Below are 27,575 nucleotides of genomic sequence, written 5' to 3'. Positions count from 1 at the left end.
TCGTATTAACGTAGTGAGAGAAATATTAGCCAGGTTATTCTTGAATAATATACGGTTGCGCTAATATTAGCTCTATCTACGTAGCGTAGGACTAATTTAAACTGCAAACATTTATTAACTTACCACTATGTACATGTCCCCATTCGACGAGGAAAAATATTGTTTAGATAGGGTAGAAGATAGATTGCTAATGCTAACTAGAATGTTATGACTTATGAAAGTAGAAATGCCGTGAATTTCCCAATAAACACATTGTTAAATATTGAGATCTTATGAGAAAATGATGTCCACTGTTAAGCTCCAGCTACACTTCACTCATAGCCCTTGTATTCTTTCCGTTTTTAGTAATGCAATAAAATTTGTGATAAACAAACAAATAAATATTATGAGACCATCTGACACAAATCGACCTAGTCCCACAGTAAGCTCAATAATGCTTGTGTTGTGGATACTAGACGATGATATATAACAGATACAATTAAATACTTACATAGAAAACATACACAAGTCAGGACATACCTACCTATGTGTGTCAAACACATATAAATCATTCTGCTTCGTAGGCTGGCTCACTACCGACTAGGCCGCTAGGAGTCTTTAGTCTCAAGTAAATTACCTACTGAAAAAAAAATACATACATAAAATAATAATTAATTGTCAATGCATCGGAGCAATGTACTCATAACAAAAACAATGTAAGTATTATTCCGTTACAGAAGTTGTCTGTGTCTTTTTCACTGAACGCAAATTCCTTTATAAACAATTAGCCACTCGCCTGCTAAATAGTAAATACTTATTGTTATCACCAATCAATACTCGGTTGTTTCATTTAGGCCTGCACAGTGTACACAAAACGTTATCTTATCTGTTAAGTAAGGCTGCAGCGGAGCTTGGTGTCATTCTGTAATATGTTGGTCTCAGGTGCGCGCTCGTTCGTGGCTCCGGACAGCCTTGGCTTAGCATCGATCCAGAGCTTCGAAGAGGTGAGTGCTAAACACTTTCGCCGCCCGCCCTGTAGGGTATTTTTTGGCTCATTGAAGTTTTGGTAGAATGTAGCTGTGTTCATTTATTATTCACCACAACAGGGGCCAATTTCTCGAACGATATTAGTTCCCATACGATTTGACAGTTCGTGGACTAATAATATTAGTCTAATATCGTTATAAAAATTGGCCCCAGCTAGTAAAAGCTTTTTTTTGTAATGTTTTACAGCTACTACGAGTATTTTCGTCGCGCTGTTGTGGTGAAAATGTTTATTACACTCGTAGCAAAGTTAGTTCAACCCTCGTGCTTTCTGGCGGTCTAGCAATCTAGCATAAGTTGCGTTCTCGCGCGCGAGTCCATACTTGAAGTCGCGCTTGCTGAACGCAACTCATGCTAGACCGCCTGTCTACTACTTTGCCCACTTGTAAAACAACTATATACTCATTACGTACTTCAACAAGACTTGTCCACGATTCGTTTATCTCAGAATCTACCAATAATCTACCACTGCAGAAAAATCAAGGCACTTCAAATATTTAGGTTCTATATTCTCGTGACAGGTCATTATTTGGAAATTATTAATTCTTGAAAAGTTTCTAATGAGGTGTTTGGTAGGAAGCTGACGGCAGTAGGAAGAGGTTGTTCATTGCTCGGTGTGAAATAACGAACGAATATGCTGTATTTCTTGCGTTTTGCAGGATTTGTGCCATTCGTGTGTTAAAAGCTTTCGAGTTGTGATTGAAAGCTAAGAGTATACAAACTAGGAAATTACTTCTTGCAATAAATGCCTACCCATGTTTAATCCCTCGTGGTGGACAAGACTGGGTGTTTTATTTTTGGCGAAGAAATCAAATCTCTGGTTGAAAGTTGTACATCAAAATACAACTGTGAAATATGATCCAGATTAAGTTATTAGAGTCCGTCCGAGATATCTCTGCACCGGCATTGACGTGAGAAACTGTGCAAGTGATATGGAACGTCATAATTATGTATTTCTATAGTAAACTTCCACACTGTCACTGTAAATTATGTAACTGTAGAGTTAACTTGGTCCGACTCTACCATAATAATATATTATAGGCAATTGGACCATCTGTACCATCCGATTACTCCAGAAGTCCGGATTTTAATGCTGTTAACGCATTGTTGACAACAACGACTGACGTCAGAGCCATTATTTTCACTACCAATATCAGCGTTTAACCAATTTCACGCTTCAATTGGTTTGACTGTTCCAGTCTTCGCTGGTTGATATTTGTTTTTCTTCTCAGATTGGAGCTCTTGCGTCAGAGCTGGTTCCTGCATCTTTAAACATGAAATTGACGTTGTTATGTTGTTATCCCTTGACACGTACGGATACTCCTGATCATTAGATGGTTTTCTACTGATTTCATAATAAGGAAGAGGCGAGCCATCAATTTTATTTTCAATAAGATATATGCACCAACAGTGAAATATTTCTTAGTTAGACACATTCATGTCCATTACTTTTAAAGGAAAGAGCCTGTTAAACTGTTAAACAAAGTTTTCTACATGTAGTGCTTGACTCGTAAAATCTCATCTTAATATTATCTAATACATTTTTTACAATAGTAATTGTTTGTTTTGTTGTTATTGAATGATAACAACCTTTGTGCTATTGTTTCGACAAACAATGAGTTCGATTGTTTCTGAGGCCTAAACGATTTATTGTAAATGTGCTAAAATATCCTTGGAACTTGTGAAGCTCAGTGATGTGTTCAATATCATTGGTCGAGTACAGGGGTCACTTGAGCAGGGTTCGTTCACTGGATGGAACAGGTATCGGGAGCGGGTGAGGTAGGTCCCAGGACAGGACAATGCGTGCCCCGCGGGACTCGCGGGAGTGTGCCTTGTGTGCGCGGCGCTCACAGGCGCAGCGCCGCCGTCCGACAGACTACGCCGCCGGCACACACGCCCGCGCGCGCAACATTGATTTACTCGCTGGTCGCGCGATCGCGAGAGCTCAGTCACTAGTGCGCAACGCCAACAAATACAAGTGTTTCAGCGCTCCAGAGCGCTACTTTTATTTTGCGTTCATTTAGTTCTGCTTCTAACAACAAAAACCTGTTTTCAATTGCCCGTGTTATCTTCTGTGAATATTACTAAAGATCTACGTGTTTTAATTATAAGTTCAGTGCGTTACGCTTTGTGGTCTACCTACTTCGGTTCCTGTGTGTTGAGTAATTCTGTGTCAGTTGTAGTGACTGTGATTGAAGAATCTGAAGATTTCATCGCTAACGTGTTCCCATTTAGGATTTCACCACGAGCGGGCTCAAGGAAGTGTATAGTCAAGTAAGGAGAATATAGATAGACTAATAATCTCTTCTCAAATTCTCAGTTGACCGTGATTCAACTGTAATTTGAAAGCCTTGACTTCTTTCACAGCTGGGTGCAGGCGATTTTGATTAGCATAATGTTTTATAATTATAACGATATTTAAATATTGTGAAACAGTGGTCATCTAAAATAAGGTCGGTGCCAGAAATCTCCCGGCCTGTTGACTTGACGTTTGGTTATTTCATTCATTGTGCTGCCGCCTGTGCCCGCCGACACCACGTCATCTCGACTGACTGCTGATCGCAGAGTGGCTCAGTGGCTCCCGTCCCGTCGTTCGCTTATCTCGCTCATGCCTTTATCCCCGCGTCAGTTGAATTATTGTGTTGTCAAAACTTTTACGTATTTCACTGTTTATATTTGTTTAACATTGTTTATTTGGAAGAAGCACCCATTGTTGCGTCGACCTCATCTCTAACACCTCCATTCAGTCGAAGGACAGGTGTCGGAATGTCGACTTCATTGTCATTCTTTAAATATTTCTTCTATTTGCATCCATTATTATTTCATAAATATTTCTTAATTATGTCGGTATTATTTATTAGTCATTTAATGATTCAGAAGAGTTATCGTCTGATAGCTTAGGTGTATTCAAACCATTGATGTTTATTATTGCTGTTATGATATGATAACATTTGGATTCCTTCTGCGTCATAATACTCATAATTTTGCGTGAAACTCTGCTTTGAATATACAAAAAATATATATATATATACATAAACTATTGTGTGTGTGTAATTATAATTATTGTCAATAAAATTAACATTACGTATATATTGGGCATACGCATTTCAGGTACATTCACCGGAGACCAAAATATAATTTACAGTACATTTGGGGCTACTTTTCCGCACTAGTGCGTAGAATAGCACTTTTCGTGCGATGTCGAAACTTTGAAGTGCCATATGTACTGTAAAACGTTGTTCGATACACGTGCGAATAGGTAATTCGCAACTCGTGTCGATTTTAAACACTCCCTTCGGTCGTGTTTTAATTTATCGCCACTCGTTTCGAATTTCCTCTTTTTCGCACTTGTATCGAAAATAACTATTCAGCAAAGACATAAAAATAAAATTTCCCTGATTTGTACTTGTTTCAACTATGATTTATTAGCATCAAAAAACTGATAACAATTAAAAGCCTCGAGAGCCTGGGCCCCTGAAATTTGGCACAAAGATCTACTTTGAACTTTTGAGTAGCAGTGGGACTTGACGAGACTAGTCTCAAAACCACTTCCAAATTGACCACAAATTGCCTTCGTTTGGATGAGGTCCGACGGTTAACTGATTAAATACAGCTTGATATTCTGAATGCACTCCAAACTGGATTGGTCAAAAGTGTTAAGGTCGTAACGCATCGTATTATTGTTAACGGTTGCTAACCGAAGCGTTATCGTGCGTAGTGAAAGTGCGTTTGGTTGCAAGCCCCGATGTTGCCCAACGAATCAAAAAGGCATTAACAGTGTATAAGACCCATACGTTTTACCGTCTTTTACTTTAGCTGGTGGTATTGCCGCCGCACCACGCCACCGGCAATGGCGCCAATGCATGTCGCAAGCACACTTGCTTCTAGAAAGCTTTGGAATTTTCCATTGTAATTTGGCCTGCCTTGAATATAAACCTGTAAACCTTATCTATGGAATGCTATTAGTTGTTTATAAGCATATTATTTATTGTTAAATTTATTCCGATGCAAAGTTGCAATATCACTTATATGTATCAATCTTCCCACCTGATGTTGTTCGGTACTTGTACTACTTAGTCAATACTTTGTGTGGTAAACAAAGATACTTACATATCTAGTAGCCACATGCATGAAGTGCCAGTTGGATTTTTTGTAACCATCAATCAATTTAATAATAGTGTGGTATGGTAATTACTGTTAGCTTCCATATTGCAGTTGGCGTGAGTTGTTGCACTGCGTCTTGATTGCTTGCAGCGTCACATGACCATACATACCTACCTCCTCAAAACTAAGCGTCTGGTGACTAAACGCACGTGTATAATAAGACTGATTACTAATAGATCTTGGTGAACACTAACAGACTGACTGCAAAAAATCTAAACGAGACGTATACACATGAAACTCTTAGACAAACAGCTCTAATTATGATTCATATTTGAGTTACGTAATCGTTTGTCCACCAATATACTGTATTGTTTTTTATTTGGCTGTTGTCAGGTCAAGCTCAAGGTAAATGAAGTGTCCACTTAGTTTGATCGACATTGCTGGGTGTGTGAGTCGTCGCTCGCTCTACAACCGAATCGCCTCCTTGACAGTTATTCCAGATAAATTAGACTTTAGCCTTGATTTTAAATAACCAAGACATTACACTCATTTTATTCACAAAGGTTATTGTCATAGGCGCATTCGACATGAGCATGCATGACCCTTCAGGGTGCACTTGGAAACGTTTATGAATGAAAATGGTGAATCAACGTTTTGGCTCTAAGTCTAATTTCATTGAGGACTTTTCCTATCGCATCATACTCGTGTTCGCCCAGTACGGTTACCATCAGTTTGTCACTGACATAAACGCCGTCGAGAAAGTAATTTACTTTCTATACATCTCGCTCGCACTCGCATATTAGTGCAAACGGGATGTATAGAAAGTAAATTACGTTCTCGACGGCGTTTATGTCAGTGACAAACTGATGGTAACCGTACTGGATGTATAATGATGTTTTGACACATAAAGTTAATAAACCGGTTTGACAAATGATAAATGGATTCACGATTTTAACGCTCATACGCATAATTTTAGCTCTACCAAGAGTTGTTTTTGTGAAAGCAAAAATAACACAGTTTTATAAATATCTGGCGCCACCATCATGTGACAGCGGACTACGAGCAATTTCACGTGAATCATAGTTATTGCATGTTTGGAACGATCCCGGATGCGATACGGTACGAGTATATGGGTTGTGATTGGGAATAAATTCTTGTTTAATGGGCAGCGACAGTTGGCAGGCGGTAGTGGGGAGGAGTGATGTAATTAGAAGAACCTAGAGACTTGGAATTGGAACGGTCTATGGTTGGCTAGCCGTAAGACTGTGCAGATAGCGAGTGGTACGCACTGCATCCGACCTACTAACCCACATTGGGCGAATTCGCTCCCTCGCTGGGTGTCCAGCAAGCTTTATTTTGTTAACCGCTTTCTAGAGGTATTCCGTATTACAATTAACCTTCTGGCCAAACGCTTCCTGAATTTTCCAACTTGCTTGATACTACTGATTTGCCCTATTTATAAATGCGACACGTGCAATACCTCATTTATAACAGTTAGCGTGCAGAGTGCTAGTTCCAGTTACTAAACTTGCGTGTAATTTTTCATTCTTATTGCATGTATCCGCATTCCAGTAACATCTGTTTAGCCTCCAGTCGTCCATCACGAATTTAAAGTACCTAATACTTATCCTTCTCAAAACCATTTTGTGTATACTGTGTATATACTATTATATTAGGGCTTTAGGTCACGTTTCTGATAATTTGTTTAACATTGATAGTAGATTTATTTCCTTTGTCGTTTCCCCTTCCGGATTAAGTTTTTACGTGCTTCATTTCATTTACTTTGTGCTCGTTGTCTACGCCGTTGTCATTTACATTGTGATTTACGTGAACATTGTGGTTTGCGTATTCACAGGGCACATGTGGTGTGTAGTTTATTACTACGCAGTTGTGATGTCAAGTGATAAATTTAACTGTTTGGCGATGTCGACTCGAAACGCTCGTCTTCTTGAAACCGGTTATGCCCGGTTACCATTTGAGCACGACCTTATTATCTAACATCTGCAATCGTTCTCTATTGTACTTTGGATTGGAGTGATTTCCCAGTGTAGAGTCGAAGATTCATTGAGTTATATTATGTTATTCTTATCACAAGTTTCAAGGTACCCTCGACTCGAGAAGTCTGTTTGTGCTAACACTGCTAACAAATATTTACATTCATTGGTTTCTATAATTAAGTACCTATTCTCCACATTTCGTTGTGTATTCTTGAACAAAATTAGCATATTTACATACTAACTGAATTATTTAGGGGTCTTCTGCTTCCTGGCCTATTTTCGCGGCACTTTATTTTAGTCCAGCTCTGTTTTGACGTACGATTGTCGTGTAGACCTGTGGTTCGCTAAGGCCCTGGTCTCCTATTTTATGCTGTACGCGGCGTCTGACGTCAGCGTCAACGTTTTTGAACAAAAAAGACGCTGACGTCGACGTCTAAAACAGACCACAACAGTACATCTCTATAGTAAGCATCGTGACGCAGACGCTGTAAGCGGCCGATGGCGTTTATAGGAGACCAGGGCCTAAAGAGCGGCCGATGCTCGATTAAGGCGGGGCTTGCGCGTCACCTAGATTCCCCACGATGCGCCGGCGTCTCGGGGATCGCGTCTAATTTGGTGACGCCGCTCCGCGCCGGTGGCCGCGCAACGCAATCGCCGACGCGCCGCGCCTCTACGAGTACGTCATTAATAGGCACTTCGATGAGAGAAAAATATTGGCAATGAACGTGAAACTCCATGTGTTTGTTGTCATTTGTTCTCATCTGAAATAGCAAGCGGAAGAAGTGGGCGCGACGCTATCTTTTAAACAAACACTAAACATGGTACATATTGAAAGAAGCATTAAGTACCGTTTAAATAAACACAAGCCATCACTTAGGTACGTTTTAATCGAATCGACACGTTCTCTTTTAAATTGGCATTTCTGTTTATTGTCGTAACTTATTGAGGCCCTCCATAATTTTGTACAATATTGATGCTCATATTGCAATTTACATAATATCGCAAGATTTAGCATTAGGCTAAGTATTATTGCATCTACCTACTTGTTAGAGTTGACTGATGATGCTGATGTTCTTAAAATGCAAAGCCCATTCATTTTTTTATTTTCATTTCATACTTAACATGCAAACGTGATCGCCTTAAGGTAAAACTGAAGCAAATCAAGCGGCGGGCTCAGTCGATTATCTCGAAGAGCGTGAGGGCATGGACCGGTCAAATGGGATACACACTCGCTCGCATCAGTTCCTCGAACTCGCGTGCATTGTACCGACTAAAACTAGAACAGGTCGAACACAGTACTGGTGAGACACTGCCGTACACCACTTAGTCTCTTTGTCCTTACTAGATACGAACTGACCACGCTCTTGAACCCGATTTATCTCGCACAAATTCCGACGACCGATAGCTGAATTATCAAAAGTTTACCGGTCTGGAAAACATCTTGGTCAGTCGACGAACCACGTGAAATATTTCTCTGTTCTTGCGTCACGCTAGCACTGTAGATAGGTACGAGTAGGGTTACCAGATGACAGGAATTTTCCTGACATGTCAGGAATTTTGGCCTTTTGTCAGGAATGGGGACGGAACACGAAAATGTCAGGAATTTTTTGAATTGATAGACTTTATTATAAAGTACCTTTTTATTTACTTAAATTAATCAATTAATCAAAAACATCGTAAAAAAATAATAAATGAGATCCACTCAACTTTATAATACAATAATCTTTAATCAAGCATACATATACATGACCCCCCCCCGTCGTCGTCGTGAACGTGAAAAATATGAATGTCAGGAAAAATATTCGGAAATCAGGAATTTTGTCAGTAAATTCTAAATTTGTATCTGGTAACCATAGGTACGAGTAATTACAGTCGGTAAGGTCGGAGGGGTTTTGCCAATTAGTTTGTTTACTAGCAGCTATCTTTCCATTTACTGTGTCACTATGTGACTTATGTAGGTCAATCAAGTAATGTTTCTTCCACGACTCTACTACACTATTATTTAAAAAGTGAAGGGTTTTATGTAATCAATCGTAGCTATTTTTTTCCATGCTAAATATTTGCTGAAACGTATTGTTTTGCTAGTATAGATACTTACATCAGTTATATCAGTTGCAAGTTATTGTTTACTGACTGCTGCTTAAATATGTATTATCACTTGCAGCCCAAATAGATTTGTTTTACCACTTAGTATGTCACCTGACTCATTGTTTTCCACAAAAGCTAAAGACCTTTTGTTGATTCGTTAATTATAATTTCAACTAGAAATAATACAAAGGAGTCGTGACAATCTTGTTACACTGTCACTGCAATCTTGCTCTACAAACAAACCGAATATTTACGATAATTTATTTATATTCTCTGCTTATCTCTAATAGTTACGCAAAGATCTACGTAAGATCCATTATAGCTATATAATAGATATCTCGTTTGCGACGATTGCATTACGCAATGAGAATAGATTCGTCCATTAGTGACTATAGTGACGTTGTTCCAGAGCCATTACAATTACGTTCCATTACAAAGTGTAATGGACTTCTGTGATCGATGGGAAATTAGTTAGAAAATGTTTTGGCACGTGAATGCGGCGTAGTTTTTCAATCTTTGTTTATATTCCTCCTAGTCTATATTTATGCTGTACATACCTGTTAGCAACTACATATATTCTATTTCCAGTTGGTGTGAGATTATGATGTACCTATGAATATGAATGAAAAGGCCTACATAATACATATATGAATGTTTATGACATGTATTACGAAAGTTACATAATTCAGTTATCAGTCATACGGCAGGTATTTTCCACGTTTACCTAGTGTGGATTCCGTACCATATCTAAATAGGTATGTTATGTATCAATTTTGTTTAATTGCCGAATTGATCCGGGGACGAGGATCAATATTTCAATCTAAAAATGTATGCGTTAGTAGCACCCTAAAAAAACTAACTACTAACGTACGCGCCGGGTTGTATACAGTGTGTGGCCTATAACGCGGGCGAAAAATTAAAACGTAGATTCTACTCCTCAAACAATAAAACTTTTGTTCAACAACTTTTTGAAATGATGTAGTCTTAAAATTGTCCCTTTTTCAAACAAACTAAATAATATTTTCAATGTACTTTAAATTCCGTCTAATTGACATTACCTGTCAGTCTTGTCACCGTACAGGCTTAATCAATTTCGTAATACATTGCGTGTTCGATTAAATTTTAAAGTGTTTTAATACAAACCACAAGAAAAAAAGTCGCTGAACAAACATTGTCTGGTTTGAGGAGTAGAATCTACGTTTTAATTTTTCGCCCGCGTTATAGGCTACACACTGTATAGAGCACGCGGAGTGTACACATGAATTGACCAAGTGTTTGTTTGTCACAGGTGGACAGCGGCGGCGGTGGCTCGGCCGAAGTGATGGTGTACTCTCTTGGCTGGGGGATGGGCGAGCCGGAGCGCCGCGGCGCGGACCGCAAGCGCTCGCAGCCCGCGGCGGCGCTGTCGCCCGACGACGGACACGAGGTGGACGTGTTGCCGCTCAACAATCAGGTAAACTTCCGCACTAAACATTACTAGCATTCCACTCACAAGGCGGCAAAGATACTTTGACCACAGATGCCAATCGACAGCGACACAGCTATAGTGCCGGATAAAATGTTGATTTTTAACAAAACTGAATAACAAGTGACCGTGACTGAGTCTAAGATGGCCGGCTCTTTATCATTTGTCACCATGCCTGTCACGTTCTAATAAGTATGAAAGTGCGAAAGTGATGACGCATGACATGACAGGTGTTAAAAACGCGACCATGATACCGCTACTGGATGAGATTGACTCAGGACCGGGATAAGAGGCGTACTCAAAGAGAGGCCGATGATCAGCAGTGGGCGATAAAAGGTCGATATGATGATGAATAATAAATAGTACTGAATATCCAGAAATAGACGGACTAAGGTACTTATCATCAATAACAATGCGGAGCTTACACAGTAAATCCAGTATGTTCTAGATTTGAACAAAAGGATAGGTAGTCGTGATTGTAATCGAACTGGATCGATACACTCGACGACTTCGACGAGCAACGGTTATGTAATGAGGACATAGCTAGCTAATTATGAAATTAGATAAAAACCATTAAGGGGTCATCCATTAATTACGTCACACGAATTTCTAGGTTTTTTGACCCCTTCCCCCTCCTTGTCACACTTGGTCACATTTGGCAAACCCCTCCCCCCTAGTGTGACGTCACATTTTTTCTACGAAATCGCCAAATCGAATTAAGTAAGTACCTAAGTATTATTAATATTTTATCAAAATATTTTTAACGATATAAATATTAGTAATTTTATAACCCAAAACTGCTTAGGAAAGAAAATTAAACGAATAAAAACGATTATCGTTTTAAAATCTTGTTATTTAAATGTACAGGGAATAAAATAATTTAAATAAGTTTTCGGTTACTGATGAAGTTAAAGTGACGTCACAAAGTTTGTGTTTCCCCCCTCCCCCATGACACAATATGTCACATTTTCTTGACCCCGTCCCTCCCCCTAAACGTGTGATGTAATTAATGGATGACCCCTAATACGAAATAAAATACACGCGAATTATACCTATTCAGTAGATAATTTGATGATATGAACAGCTGTAAAAAGTAACGAAATAAATGCAAATTTTGTATTTGTATATTATTGACCATGCATATGGCTTGATACAATGCAGCAAAAGTGCAATGCCTTGATTACGAGTTTCATAAAATAATTTTCTGCAGAGCGGTTGCCAATATGCATAAAGGAAACGTGACTTGCTACATGCACTCCAGCCCAGGGCTCATAGAATCTGACCGCAATGGAGCTGATGTGTACCATTGTATATCGTGTTACATGAACGCTCACGGAACAAAGAAAAACCGAATCAGTACAACGCAATTACTCTCGACCGTATACATTGTTCAAGCCCGTTGCGGTTGCCACGCGGAAAAAACCATTTGAGCGGAAAATACCTCTATTGCTGAGCAGATACAACACCCTGATATTGAGCTTTACGGGACATTAGGTTCATATGGTACTATAAATGTTGATTATTCATTCCCGAGGTACGCCTTCCCTGTTCGGCTATGTTTTAAAGTGTGTTCGGTACAAATGGCCGGGCAGTGAAACAAGAGCTTGTATGAAACGACCGCGTTGCACCGGCCTTGGTATAAAGTGTGCGTTGCCAGTATCGGATTGGCGAACCATTTCGGTCAAACTCTTGCTCCATTAGAATCTGAAACTTTCGACAAACAAAGCAATAATTTCCTAAGTAAGTTGGTCTAATTTGCCCCAATCTTTGTGTTGCTTAGCTTTCGTTAGGACATCAAAGAGTTGCACATGTCGAAGGGAGTTTCTGGCCCACTTAAACACGGTAAATACCTGCCAAACACTACAAATACCTAAATCATACACCTGTCACTCTTAATATGTAACACGCGTCATTCGTTGTTTAGCAGTTGTCAATCAGGTCGCAAGTAGAAAATTGCTTCTTCGGTCTATTAAATAATTGAAGTAGATTACAGACGAGCTAGCGGCTCGTGCCCTAAGACAAGGGTTACCAGACGTCTAGATTTTTCCCGATCTATCTATCTACAAAAAAAAACCGGAAAAATCGGAATTTTTCAAATATGTAATTAAATGCTGTGTTTTTAGAAATACTACACAGTACACTTAACTAAAAAGAGTAAAACGACTGTGTCGATTGTGTTTACCTAACAAGTTTCGCGAAATTCGAGCGCCTTATTGTGTGAGATGAGCCATGGCTTTTCAGGAAGGTTGTATAAAAATAGAAAATTTGACAAAACTTTTCAAATGTGTACCCGTGGTAACCCTACTTGAGACTGCGGTCAGCTGCGAGGGTCAACGCCACAGCCCCACGTTTTTTACTTATTGTGCCTTGTGCCTCGCTAGCTGTACGTACGAGTATATCGCCATCGCGTGTCTGGTTTTATTGCCTTTTGTGTGCTATGTATATGCGACCTGTTTTGTGACAAAGACGGCATTTATAAAACGCTCACGATTAATACAGTCGGGTGGTCGAAGGTTGAACATTAAAACATGATTGAAAGAAAACTCCCTTTGTTTGCTCACAATACCTATTTATCTGTGCGTGTTAAAAAAAGGCCGCAACAGACGATTATTATATTTATTATACTAGTCTAGACTGAAGGATATCAGACGTAATCCTAACAACCTTATTTACCGGTGCCTGACCTTAAATGTAGAAAATAGGTATACTTAAGTACCTACTTTTAAATACCAGATTCATTTTAATGACGCTCAAAAATGATGCTCTTTCCGATGTTTCGATAGTTTTATGACGCAATCACCACGTGCATTTGCAACCCGGTTCTACGGATTAAATATACCTGGTCGTCGCTATTTCTGAATCAGGTCTTTTACCGTTTGATATCAAACTTGTTTAGCTTTCCTAATACTAACCTTAGCAGTGGAAAGTTTACTTTGAGATAAGGTAATACTGATTCCGAGCTAGCTCGTAAAAGCGTCGAATGTTTATAGCACATTGTTCTGTTATCAGATAGAGAATGTTTGGCAACATTTGAATGGCTCAAGGCTCGCGGATATCAGTCAATACGTTTCTATTGTTTATGAATATTATCGGGTGACGTCATAAATGACGACGAATAAAATTTGGTCTAAAGCAACAATATCATTGTTATTCTCATTCACAAGTGAATGAACCAATTGTTTGTAAGACAGATTTAGATAGTTAAATATACGTTCTAGGGATTTAAATAAACAATTGGTAGTGTAAGCTAATATTTCAGCACGTACTCGTATGATTCGCTGTCATGGAAAATACCGGCGTTGCTCGTTATAATGAGAATTCTAATAATATTTGGCTGCGTGCCTTTGAGGTGTCCGTCGTCAGATGAGGGTGCGGGAAAACTCGATAAGATTAACTTAATTATTTTACAGACGTTGGGCTATATGAATTTATGCTTTCCTGCCTAACTTTCGACAAAATGAGAACGCCAGGTCACGATCAAACTATTTTATTATATAATGGATTATAGAAAAGTCGAGTTGTTGTTAGAGTATCAACATAATCCATCATAGCGGATTAACTCGGAATATAGGTATTCTATTAATTGTATTTTGTATCGGTCATGTTCTTATAGACGTTCCGTCTGTGATCGAGGTTAGCTATTAGCCGCATTTATAGAGCTGCACTGTCTCGTGCATAGCATGCTGATTATCACGTATTGATGTGTGTGTAACAGTGAGTTGTGTGCGCAGGTGGGCGGGCACACGCGGCTGCTCGTGCTCAACGACAGCACCGTCATCAAGCCCCTCAACATCCGCGAACTGCATTTCTACATGAACATTCCCGAGGACATCCAGAGCTTTGTCCCCCGCTACAAAGGTGAGGATCCCCACGATTGACCCATAGATCTGTAATGCCCGGAACGCTTTTAAGATTCGCTGAATGCATCATTATCATTCATTGCATTTCACTTTTTTTTATTAATATTAATCAAAACGTTTTGTCTATGCCTCGTTTTTGTTTATACTTCGAATTGTGTTGTTTGATGTTATTTCATTTTGGAGCACTAAGGAAGTTATATTTTAAAAGTCGTTCGCAGCTTTACGAGTGCCTGATCGAGTCGCGAGTCTCCAGAATTAATCGGGATTCATATTTGAGACGCAATTTGCACATTGCGAATCTAAATGTTAGTACAAGTGTTCGAATTCTTAGAATTATTTGATTGTCTATTACTGTTCACGCATTCTGTTTGTGGTTTTGCTACAATCGAGTTGAATTTTAATTATTCACAACTGCAGAAGGTGTTCCACTTACTAAATTACCTTATCTTCACAGTATTCTCGATTATAATCTAATCTTCGCCATTCGATAGTACCGTAGATCTGTGAAGTAAAGACCGACTGCAATATTGTGATTTTTCTTTCCTTATTGCTCGCCTGATCGTGACCATAAAATGAGTATGAGTGTGAAAGAAGTGCGTGTATGTTGATATAAGCAAACCCGCCACCGCATATTTTTTTCCTAACGACTACTAAATTTGTTTTTAAATTAAGTTAATAATTTTTTGTGTTATCGCTAAAGAGTACCTATAGTGGGTAATTTTATTTGTGTATTTTGACCAGAAACAAGTTAGGCACACGTCATGTTGATATGATTACTTTTTAATGGGGTTTTACATTATTTTATCGTAATGAGTTAGGTTTGATTTTATTCTACATAAATGTAATTTAATGAGTAGGTCGTTGGTTTAACGTCGTTAAATATTAATCACATACCTAGTGGTTTAAGTAATGACTTATAAACTCGCTAAAGCTAGCCAGCACAAATGTCATAGAAATACATGCGTATAAATATTAACTTCGTAGTATTGGCAACTAAGATACGATATAACATCGTTGATTGTATTACGAATTTGCATGTGTACGAAACGTCATAATATACATTGACGTCGCAGCGATTAAATGCTGCGATTGAACGATTAAAAGAATCTCGTATGGCTGGCTAGGCGAGCGCGGGCGGGCGGGTTTGCGCGCGTGAGCGGGAGCGGCAGCGGGACTGGGGTCAGGAACAAAATATTAGTTTCCTTGTTGTCGCAAGGGCTGCGGCGCAGCGGCGGACGGCGCGGCTCCGGCGGCACTCCACACTACCGCCCCTAATAGCGCCCTATAGCGGTAAATTTACATTTTGGGTTTGTAAACCTTTACTTAAACTACACCCACACACACAACCGACACACCATCACAATATAATAAGTAAATAACTGTAACGCCGAACACTTAAGAAATGTCTAATGTTTCGTTAACTAAGCAAACTAGTACGAGGGTTGTTCCGAAAGTTGTTAGCTGCTCTGGCTCTACTCATACGATCGGCAGCAGCTAATTAAAAACTTTTGGACTAACACTCGTATACCTAGTATGCACCAATAAACATTCTTTTGTGTGGTGGTTGGTTACAATCCATTTTACATGGCTTTTATTTGCTTTAACGTTTAGCACTCGGGAGTAGATGCTATTCGAGCAGGTTTTAAACGGTTGTTACTAGTTCATTACTTATTATATTTTTGATGCCACACACACGATTACACACACATCTATGTCAAACACCACTTTAATAAAAAACAACTACACTACACAAGCAAACCACAAAAGATATACAAACCCTTTTTAAAATGTAACCTTTGTACCTTCACTGTTTCTTTAAAATGTTTGCTGTCAACTTGCACAGTAAGTTAATGTTGCCTTTCAAATATTGTTTACTACTAAGGAAATATAAAATGTTGCTACGATCCCAATACGTCCGAGAGACGCCTTTTAAGCCAGGTCAATCTGGTAGATTTGAGAATATAAAACACATGGTTTCATATTCCTTTCCATTAGATCTGAACCTTGTTGAATTCATCAATTTCTCGTTCCTACAGTACTGTACTACAGTAATTGCTGTTTATAAATAGTCGAGTTAGCATCTGTTGTAAATGCTGATGGCCAGCTGTTTGTTGCAGGGGTGATGCAGGCCTCCATAGCCGGAGGCTCGAAGCCGGACAAGCGGTACTCGCCATGTTTCCGCGAGGAGAACGGCCGCAAGGCGTCGCTCGGCGGCAAGCGCAAGCGCGACGACGTGTTCAAGTGCGTATCCGCGCGACGGAGCCGCGACCCAATCCTTGACACTTGTCATGTGTCCTTTATCATATTTCAGAATTCTGGCGACCGTCGGCAGCCGTCGCCATTATTCCATATTACATATCCCACTAACGGCGGTCACTCCGCGCCCGTCACTGTGACCCGCGTCGCTCGCTAGTGGTAATGATATTTGATTGAAATCAATTACATATAACAAATTACACCATCAATGTGTTTCATTGTTTTGGTATTTATATTTACGAATTGCTGAGAATGTTGGTGGAATGCTACAATGTGACCTTTTCCTGTTGCAGATTTAAAGTTCACCGAAATGGCAATGCTAGCGAAGTGCTTAAGAGCATAGCCCACATGGACAATTCTAATAAACAATGTAAGTATTCTCTTGGTATTTGATGGTTTGGTCACCTTATAGTAGACCTGATATATGATGTTTACTTAAGTAAACATACATTTTAAACACCGACGGGTTTAACCCTTTGCAATTACCTATAGTTTTAATAAGTAAATTATAATCTCGCAGTTTCTTTCTTTGACATGAGAAGCGCTATCGCTGGGAAATATTGTAACTTCTGGCCTAATGTAGATCAGGTATAAATAAATGAGCGATTCTTTCGTTTTAAATGCGAACAATGGGTAACATATCACGCGATCGCATTTCTACGAGCGGTTTCATGCAGCATTATCGATCTCTTGTTTAAAATAACTATGACGGTCAGCTGGATCAGCTGAGTTCAGTAATCTTTGTTGTAAAACATGGAATCGCGTAATCGTGTGACGTAACACGATAAGACTGCTATTTTTATCTTAACCTGAAGTTGCTAATGTGTGCTCTATGGCTATGTTAATAAAGAAGGAACCTCGGTGTTATGTACGATTAGCGCGGTTTACAAATGCGTGTGGCGGCAGAAACTGGGTTACAGTTCTAATTCCGTTAATTGTTAGCGTATCGCGTTTATCCTATATACGTTTTTGGGGATCGTAATATTTACGTTCGGTTGCAGTACGTACAGTCAGCTGCAGAGAGAGGTGACCCCCTCTGCATATAAATTTGTTTGCAGGGGGGGATACCTCTAATCAAAATCAGATGATTCATCTGTTCATCTCAGCTTAAAAAAAATCAACGGTCGGCAATATTGGCATATTGCCGACCGTTGCGCTGCATTAAAGTCGTGAATATGCCTAAACTGCCTAAACACTTAAGAGGATAGACAACAAACCTTAAAAAAGACTTGTACATATATTATTTAATGCGAGCGAGTCCGCACAATGGACATTTTTACTGACCTTGACTTGGGCCGCTTGGATACACGCCAGATACACCAATATTAGGTACGAATGGCAGGAGTGCCCAATGTCCACCCACGGAGAGTTGACTGCGACCAGTTTTGTCAGTGTGTCAACATGATGTTTACCTACAATAGTTACAACTCGTTGCAGCATTCTTAGCTAGTTACTCTTCGCAGGGTAGTCGTCGAACAATTGTACACCAGTGGTGGCGCGTCCATAAAAGTCGACTCCCACCGGCTTGCCTGTTTTTGGATGTTTGAGCAGACTTGTAAAGGAAATATGTAAGCCAAATTAGCCCCGGCTTGCCTATGGATATGTTTGACGCGCCGCCACTGTTGTACACCGTTTGTCTTTAGCTCAATTATTGAGCTTGAGACTGGACTTGACACCACCTTGATCTGGTTAATCGAACACTTAAGAGAGGGGCTCTTTGATATGTGGCCGAAATATCTGAGAGTAAAAAACGAACAGGGGATGAATCAAAAATTCACGTGCACTCGATGGCATAACTATACCATCAGAGGCCTACGGCAAATTCTTTCAATGCAGGCAGCGGCAGCATGTACTCACGATCACTCCGACAAATTCCATTTCGGAGCACAGGCCCGTGGCATTTTGACCGCATTGCCATCGCCACTGGTCGTACTAATGTCGAATTTGTTTCAGATTTCCTGATGATGGAGAACATAACGTCATCGTACCGGCGGCCGTGCATCCTGGACCTGAAGATGGGCACAAGGCAGCACGGAGACGACGCCAGCGCAGAGAAGCGCTCCAAGCAGATCGCGAAGTGTGCAGCCTCCACCTCCGCTTCGCTCGGCGTCAGACTCTGTGGCATGCAGGTATGTACCAATCCTACCATACTTAGGGTCGGTCGCACCAAACAGATCGCGAAGTGTGCAGCGTCCACCTCCGCATCGCTCGGCGTCAGACTCTGTGGCATGCAGGTATGTACCAATCCTACCATACTTAGGGTCGGTCGCACCAAACAGATCGCGAAGTGTGCAGCGTCCACCTCCGCATCGCTCGGCGTCAGACTCTGTGGCATGCAGGTATGTACCAATCCTACCATACTTAGGGTCGGTCGCACCAAACAGATCGCGAAGTGTGCAGCGTCCACCTCCGCATCGCTCGGCGTCAGACTCTGTGGCATGCAGGTATGTACCAATCCTACCATACTTAGGGTCGGTCGCACCAAACAGATCGCGAAGTGTGCAGCGTCCACCTCCGCATCGCTCGGCGTCAGACTCTGTGGCATGCAGGTATGTACCAATCCTACCATACTTAGGGTCGGTCGCACCAAACAGATCGCGAAGTGTGCAGCGTCCACCTCCGCATCGCTCGGCGTCAGACTCTGTGGCATGCAGGTATGTACCAATCCTACCATACTTAGGGTCGGTCGCACCAAACAGATCGCGAAGTGTGCAGCGTCCACCTCCGCATCGCTCGGCGTCAGACTCTGTGGCATGCAGGTATGTACCAATCCTACCATACTTAGGGTCGGTCGCACCAAACAGATCGCGAAGTGTGCAGCGTCCACCTCCGCATCGCTCGGCGTCAGACTCTGTGGCATGCAGGTATGTACCAATCCTACCATACTTAGGGTCGGTCGCACCAAACAGATCGCGAAGTGTGCAGCGTCCACCTCCGCATCGCTCGGCGTCAGACTCTGTGGCATGCAGGTATGTACCAATCCTACCATACTTAGGGTCGGTCGCACCAAACCGCTTATCACCGTTATAACTTTCGTTAAATGTAATTGTATGGGAAATTTCATAACTGCTCAGTCCGTCGAGACACCCAGAAGTGATTTACTGAAACTTACGTAATTCGGGCCCACGAATTCTAGGTCGTGATTAGTTATTAAGGTTTCTTAGGAGTAACGACCGATAATTGCTTGTTTTAGTTAATGACACACATTAAGGCATTTTTAGAATAGATATTAGACAAGTGGACATATATTGTTATACATGCTTGTCAGAGTCAGGGTGAGGGTAAAACAATGATCTGCAGCGTTTAGTCTAATATCTATATAATTTCTTGGCGAAAGTAATGCACTTCATATCCAGCTCGGTTAACTGTAATGCATTGTAAATAAATAGGTATTTTAGATATTTCTAGAGAGTTCGATTCATCACTTAGGTATCGCATTACTCATGCTCTTATATTATAACTTATCTTATTCAGTATCAACTTAAATTAATGCCTATTGTGTGTTATCGTCCGTTGTTAGGTATCAATCCAGTTTCAGCCAGTTCGATATTGTTAGCTATTGAATAATAAAACAGTCGTGGTTTGGAAGAAGGTCGAGTGTCAAAGTCAGAAGCTTAATAATATGGCAACTATTCCACGTGTATTGCTAGTGCAGATACCTACGACTCTCTTACTGAAATGGAAATTTCCGTCGATGTCGAGAGAGAAAACAGTTTATTTAATCAGTGGCATTGGGTTTAAAAAACTTATGACCCTGTGGAAATATGGACGACCACAACTGCGGTTTATTTTACGCAGGGTAATAATATTGCAACTATACTGTCAGTCTTAAAACGTGTACGATCTTAGAATTGAAAAGTGACTGTTTTGTAGGTACGGCACGGTTTACGATTGCATAAAAGTTAGCTCATAAAGTCTCCGCGACGACCGTGCAATGCACCAGACGCAGACGTTTCTGAGCGACCTATACCTAAAGTGGCTGTGTGTTGTGATGGAATGTTTTACTGCCAATGACAATATTATTATCAAAGCAAACACTCGACGACAGTGAGTCAGGCAGTTTTCCATTTCGTTCTATGATTTTATGATTGCTGTAAATTAGATTAATTTTTTTACATTACTGACGACACACACACACGCGACCGAAACGGATTTAATTTATGTATTTGTAATGTCACGTTTTAGGTACCCGATACGGTTTTATATCTATTGTTTTTATTTTAATTTATCGCTTTTTTGTTGTGTTATTAATGTTATTACTTATTGTATTCGCGACCGCCTATTGGTATTCGACATTTGAATACCAATGAAATTGATTCATAAGCCTATAAATACTTCAAAATCTAGATAAACAAGCCGGAACTGCATAGCAATGTAATTATAGCTTATCAGCAGGTGGATAAATGTCCTTTACTCACGATAATCGTTAATATAGTTTAATCCGCGGGGTTAGTTATGTAGTGTTCGACCAAAAACTCTTTCTGTTATTGATTTGTTTTGGCGATTAAGTCTGTTTGGGCCATTAAAAGAGTCATGGAATGAAAATAAGTAGATGTTAAATCCTTAAAACTAGTTTGGTTAATGGTTATTGTTATTTGAAGACGAGTGGTTTTTCTCGCATAGTTTTAAGTGCTCGGTTGATGAGCTGCAATAATTAACAGCGCTGCCCATAATTTATACGACCACTTCAAGCGATGTTTAAAGTTGTTTTTTAATAACTATAAAAATTAATAGATGACGTCACTCCGACAATGACACCCTGCCCACCTTGAATAACACGTCCTCGTGTGTTAGTCGGGTGGTACGCCTCGGTAAATTCATGGTCATTTTTGTCCAGAGGATGTATTATTTTTTAAGCATTTTACAGGTCGACGCCGTAAATTCTAAAACATCAATTTGCAACAATAACGGTCTGCCGAACCGCCTGCCACCGATAGATTTTATTGTACATATTATTAGTTTCATAATCGGGGCCGATGACGTCGATCAGACTGATCGGTCAAGCCTGATGGCCTTAAAACTCCAAAACAGTTTGATATTCTACAAATGTGTTCTATTGTTGTAGGTGTACGGCGAGACTGGTGCGTGCGTCCGCCGCGACAAGTACTGGGGGCGCGCGCTGACGGAGACGGGGCTGCGCGAGGCGCTGCGGCACTTCTTCGCAGCCGGCGCCGCGCCGCGCGCGCAGGTCGTGCGCCGCGCGCTGCGCCGCCTCGAGGCGCTGCGCCGCGCCATCGCCAAGCAGACCAGCTATCGCTTCTACTCGTGGTGAGTGCTCTTGCCGATTGGCCTTTAGGCTGTTAATGTTAGAGTACGACAGGCTAACGTTTCGCGGTAGCGACGCAGAAGCAGTTTCATAGAAGAGCGGATCACACGTTCACCGTTGCGCCGTTGTCAATGAGAAGTCAGTCCTCTCCTAGTCCATTGAAGGTGAACACACATTGACAGTAGTACCTAATATACGATCAATTCGTTTTTTGTCTGCTGTGTGTATTGTCGTCAGTTCTGAAAACTATTTTAAAAGTGGAAGAGGAATCTTCAATATTAGGGATATTATCTTTACACCAGATTTTCAAATGAAACATCAAATCAATCCGATGTCGTTTTATTCCAGCTCCCTACTGATAGTGTACGAAGGCGACACGGAAGAGCCTGACACCCCCTGCGCGGCGCAGTACGACGCGGACGCGTCGAGCAGCTCCGCCGAGCAGCTGCCACCCTCACACTTCGACATGTCCACGCTGCACGCCGGCATCGCCGACCGCGAGCGTGAGCCCTTCCAGCCGCACTCGGAGGTTAGTCACAGAGATGTTTTCTTATTCTAGCTCCTTACGTTTTTAATAGTACATTATTGTCGAGGTTCGGAAGTAGCTACTTGCAGGCTGAGGACGGACGACCTTGGGAGTCCGTTTAATTGAATCCGAGGCCAGCAAGTAGCCTTTCAGCCGAGTCATATATAGTGCTTTTCTCAAAAATGGTGCAAGAAATAGAAATATTTTACAGAAGCGACGTTCTAATTTTCACAGAAAAAAGTAAAACCATTAAAAAGATTTGCTTGCCGCCTTTAAAAAAAAAGAAGTGTATTTTTCTCCTGAAAATACGCCAACGTATTTGAGACATCTAAATAGTCGCGGTACCAACATTATAATAATAAGTGCTGATCATCTGTTTGGCTGTTTAATGAGCCTATGCCTTCATTTGATATGGCCATTTAAAGTTTTAAAAAGTTTGGAACTCGTTAAATAATGGAATTTGTATGCAACATTGCAGTCCCGAAATCGAGACTGCAATGTTTTTAACTTTTTAATTTTTTGAATGACCATAAACTACGCACTTCGCGACCTATTTTTTAACCGGCAACGTCGACTTTGCCGTCCATTTTTGAGAAAATGAATTTTGGTGTATCTAAAGTATCGTCCTTTATGTTCAGGAAACAATGGGCGGGTACGAGGAGGGCGAGGTGGGCGGGGCGGGGGCGGCGCACTCGCCGCGCCGGCAGCCGCCCAGCCCCGACTCCACGGACAGCTGGATGGCGTACTCCACGTCCACCTCCAGCGAGTCCTGGCGCGGCTCGCCCGAGCCCGCGCCGGAGCCCGAGCTGGGCAAGCGCGCGCGCACCGCGCCCGACGAGCGCGTCGACATCCGCATGATCGACTTCGCGCACACCACGTGCGCGGGCGCCGCCGCCTCCTCCCCGCTGGCCACCGCCACGCCGCACCACGGCCCCGACGGCGGGTTCCTCACCGGCATAGACTCGCTCACCCGCCTGCTCACCGAGATCCTGCAGCCGGACAGTTAATGAGCGGCCCCAGCCGCCGCCGGCCGGACGCTCCGGCGCGGCGCCCGAGGCACAAAATAGATACAGTACAGAAGTTAATCACATGTATGTACTTCACTTTTCATACCTACGCTCGGCGGTCGCTCTAGGGTTGTCAACTATGATTTATGCACAAAAAACTATCGTAGTAACGTGATAGTGGCACTCGTATCTAGTAGTGGCCGGGGCGGGGTGCATAGGTACCTACCTACCTAACTGTTCTGTTTAACGTTAAAACGAACCATCGAAATACAAGCAGATACTTCTCTGAAACCACTGGTAGCTTAAAAAACGACAATTCATCGTTTTATGTTGAATTCAAACGACCATCCACTGAACAGTTATAATAACTTTTTTTTGTTTCTCCATTATTGCACAAAAAAGTTCACAGACGCGTGTCTCAAGCGGATGGCACTCGCGCTCGCACTGGTCCCAACCGGTCCGAGATATCGTGTCCGTGAGCAGTGTCTATGTGTGCGTTGCTCGAGCGCACTTTGTATGTAGATTGATTTCTGTACTGTATCTATTTTGTGCCCGAGGTGAATGTCGGCGGTCCGGCCGCGTTTATTCAATCTGAAGGAGTACTATAATTTTTTAAAGTGGGACCCAGTAGGTAAACTCGATACGTTCGTATTTTTAAGTATTACGTTTTAAGTTATTCCAGAATGTTGCGCTTTTGATTTGTTCCCTTTAAATTGATCCGTCTCTTGCGGTTCGCCCGAGGCGACCGTGTTCGGTAGGCGTTCCTGGTGTGATCGGATTCCCGCGTTCTACCCTCTTGTTGTTGTGCATTTAGTTCCAAAAAATATCGTAACGGGCACCTAAAATGTAGTTTAACTGAATGTTTTAAATAAATAACCCGGTCGCTGAAACCGAAGCCGAAGTAGCAGGTGAACCGGAAATATTTGATCCTAAATTTAAGGAAATAGAAAAACTCAAAATAAACATTACTTATAGTATTTAATTGACGACAGACCGCTATAATTATAACGTACGTGTTTAGTGTTCTTATAGAATTTCATTGGATGTGTCGTTCGTCCGTACCGGATACTTAAAACTGATTATATATTTTTTGCAACAGTATTACGAATGTTTTATAAATAGTGGGAATGAGTGTAAGATTCGGATTGGAGAATTTGTGAATATTATCCTGAACGGTGATGCTGTGCCAACGGTTAGCTTTTTACACTGTAAATGAATGACATAAGTTGTATGTAACTGTAATGTGTAAATAGGGGTGAGTGTCAGTGTAAACAGCTATAGTTTGTAGCTTTCTAATAGACCCCGAAGGCTAATCCTATTGTCTATTGTTCAGTAAAACCGCACGTGCTACTTACCTGCAAAAAAGGGTCCTAATTATTCTATTTGGCACCTGAGCGCGGGCTAGTCCAACGCTCAAAAAACCAGTGTAGGTGCGCTCTCCGATAACGCGCCTTTGTTACGCATCTCGATGACACATTTTAGACTGATTCTGTAGCGTTCGACTCGCCGGCACTCAGTAACCGAAGTACCGATTTTTTATGCAGGTGGTTGTGGCACGTGGCACGAGCGGTTTTTCTTAACAATAGACAATAGGATTAGCCTTCGGGGTCTATTAGAAAGCTACAAACTATACGCACAAAGGCGTACCACTAGCGTTAGTTAGCCAACATTCCTTTGTGCTGCATTCGTCATTGCCCTTTTAATTGTTTAGTGGGATAAATTTATGAAAAGTACCTGGTTTAATTAGGATGCTAGGTTGTATTGCAAATTATCATTTATGTCTGTTGTTTTCAATAACTGTATGACACTATTTTGTTAAATAAATTATAGGTATTTTAATGCTGGTTTTATTCTTGAATATCCCTGCCCTGTTAGAAACGAGGGCATGGCATGAGTGGTGGGGATAACTGACAGAACGGGATAGTCTTATGTATCTTTCACTAGGAGTAGCAGAGAAAGCGCTATCATTGTTTGTCTTTGTCACAGTCTCATATTTTTTTATTCCCCACCGTAGTTTATGGTGGGATACAAACAATGCGTAAACGTCAAATTGGTGTGAAACATATGAACAGTGCAAAGATTATCAGGAAAAATATTGAAATCAGTGTTTCGTGTGCATGAAGTAGTACTTAAAAACTCAACAAATATGGTGAATTGCTCAGTTTTGCGCTGTACAAGTGACTGCCGGCAAAAACAGGACAACGTAACATTTCACAGGTAAATACAGTATTTTATACTTCGGTCACATTATCATGCTTAGTAACAGCATCCTACAATCTATATCAATTAAAATCTGAGTAGAAAAAGCATTTACAGTAAATAATAACTCGGGTAAAAAAATTAACCTGTAAATATTTCCTGATAAATTAACCGACCAAATTACGTACGCATATTGACAGTAAGCCGTCACCCTTTTAATAAAGTGTATTCAATTTAGTCGCATTGCTATTATTCGAGGGATACCAGCCCGTGATGCATACAATTACCCCAGAATTCGGGTATTTTGTATTTTAATAACATTTTTATAAATAATTTTGCTGTAGAACTGGACATATACGAACAATAAAATTGAACTGTGTTTAAATTAGAATGTAAATTATATTTATTTAAGCATTACGGATTCTTTCTAACGTTATAGGGGGTTTTGCCACGGCTCAGAGAATCTAATTCTATGATATGCTGCAGGCACTAATTCTTAATTTTGCAATAAGAGTGACAGATTACAAAATGAATATTTCGTTTATTACCTCCAGATTTCCACAAGATGCAGGCACGCGTGCTAAATGGATTTTAGCAACCGGAAGGAGAAACTGGGCACCGACGCAAAACTACCGGATATGCTCAAAGCATATTACGAAAACCTACCTTTTCTATTTCTTCCTGTGGCACACAGTATGCTAAAAATTCTTTCTTTAGGCGTACTTGTAATATGTATAATGAATCGCTTAATGATATAGACATTTTTGTTCATAATTTGTCCGTTTTCAAGAACAAAGTTCGGCATATTTTGTTTACTAGTAATTGAAAAATTGTTTCAAGTAAATATTTTGCATTGTTTTCTTACTTTATTTGCGTGTTGTACTCACAACTATACCTACGGGTAATTTATAATTAAGTAACCTATTTACTTTTCATTGTAATAGTCAACTTAGTAACGTATGAAACTTTAGGCCTATTTTTAGTCCTTTTTGTAAGACTTATTTGTAAAAGGCTGTTTGTTTTCTAAATAAATTAAAAAAAAAATTGGCCCATTGATATTTTATTTATCGCTGCGTCTTACGTAGGCGAACAACTCGCGAACGTGATTAAAATTACCCCAATATTTGGTAATATTGGGGTAATTTTTACCTATATGGTATCCCCGGGTTTGTGACGTCATCTATGTCGGGCACGCGGTAGGCCACATCTATAGAAATACTACCATCTATGAGTTGGAGCGTGTATAACCTATCTATAGTTATAGTTTTATAGCACAGTTGACATTCCGGTCAAACAAAGGCGCCAAATTAAAATTTTCTATGGGACGATTACTCTTTGCGCCTGTTTTTGAAGCCCCCTCCACACACTTGCGCGAATCGCGGCGCGAATCCGCGAACGCGAGTGTGGAGTCTAATTCGCAGTCAGCGAAAATAAACTCCACATTACGAGTGTGGAGGGGGCTTGACGCTTGATCGAATCCATTAAAGCTACAGCAGACGGGCGTACCGGAGCGCGACTTAGGTCCGTCAGCATATCTCTTTATGGCTCTCAATATAGATCGCACCGCACCGCGACCTTGGTGCGTCGCACCCATAAGTGAGAGCGAGAAACATATATCTCTTTCTCGCTCTCACTTATGGGTGCGATGCACCAAGGTCGCCGTCCGGTAAGCGTCTGTTATAGCTTTAAAAGACTACCGCAGAAGCCACGGCCACTGAAGAAACCAAATAGTAAAAAAAGCGCGAAATTAAAATTTTCCAGAGGAAGTCAACTCTTTGCCCCTA

At 40.9% G+C, this 27,575-nt stretch overlaps 1 protein-coding gene across 2 annotated transcripts; it reads left to right on the top strand.

Annotated features, from left to right (window-relative positions):
* The first annotated feature begins 893 nt into the window (after nucleotides 1–893).
* Nucleotides 894–23,595, top strand: LOC134653059 (inositol hexakisphosphate kinase 2). 2 transcript variants are annotated; one of them, XM_063508346.1, is made up of 9 exons: nucleotides 894–983; nucleotides 10,501–10,665; nucleotides 14,409–14,535; nucleotides 16,655–16,778; nucleotides 17,087–17,163; nucleotides 18,747–18,922; nucleotides 21,859–22,061; nucleotides 22,408–22,588; nucleotides 23,224–23,595. In XM_063508346.1, exons 1-9 carry the CDS (start codon nucleotides 909–911, stop codon nucleotides 23,590–23,592), a joined length of 1,497 nt encoding a protein of 498 aa, XP_063364416.1. In that variant the 5' UTR covers nucleotides 894–908; the 3' UTR covers nucleotides 23,593–23,595. The 2 variants fall into 2 exon arrangements, with proteins under 2 accessions (XP_063364416.1, XP_063364417.1); XM_063508347.1 differs by lacking the exon at nucleotides 894–983 and adding an exon at nucleotides 2,902–3,297.
* The last annotated feature ends 3,980 nt before the right edge of the window (nucleotides 23,596–27,575 follow it).

The sequence above is a fragment of the Cydia amplana genome, chromosome 12 (assembly GCF_948474715.1).
Source record: "Cydia amplana chromosome 12, ilCydAmpl1.1, whole genome shotgun sequence".
Taxonomy (NCBI): domain Eukaryota; kingdom Metazoa; phylum Arthropoda; class Insecta; order Lepidoptera; family Tortricidae; genus Cydia; species Cydia amplana.
The sequence above is the reverse complement of the archived record's forward strand: the minus strand, read 5'-3'. Positions and strand labels throughout refer to the sequence as shown.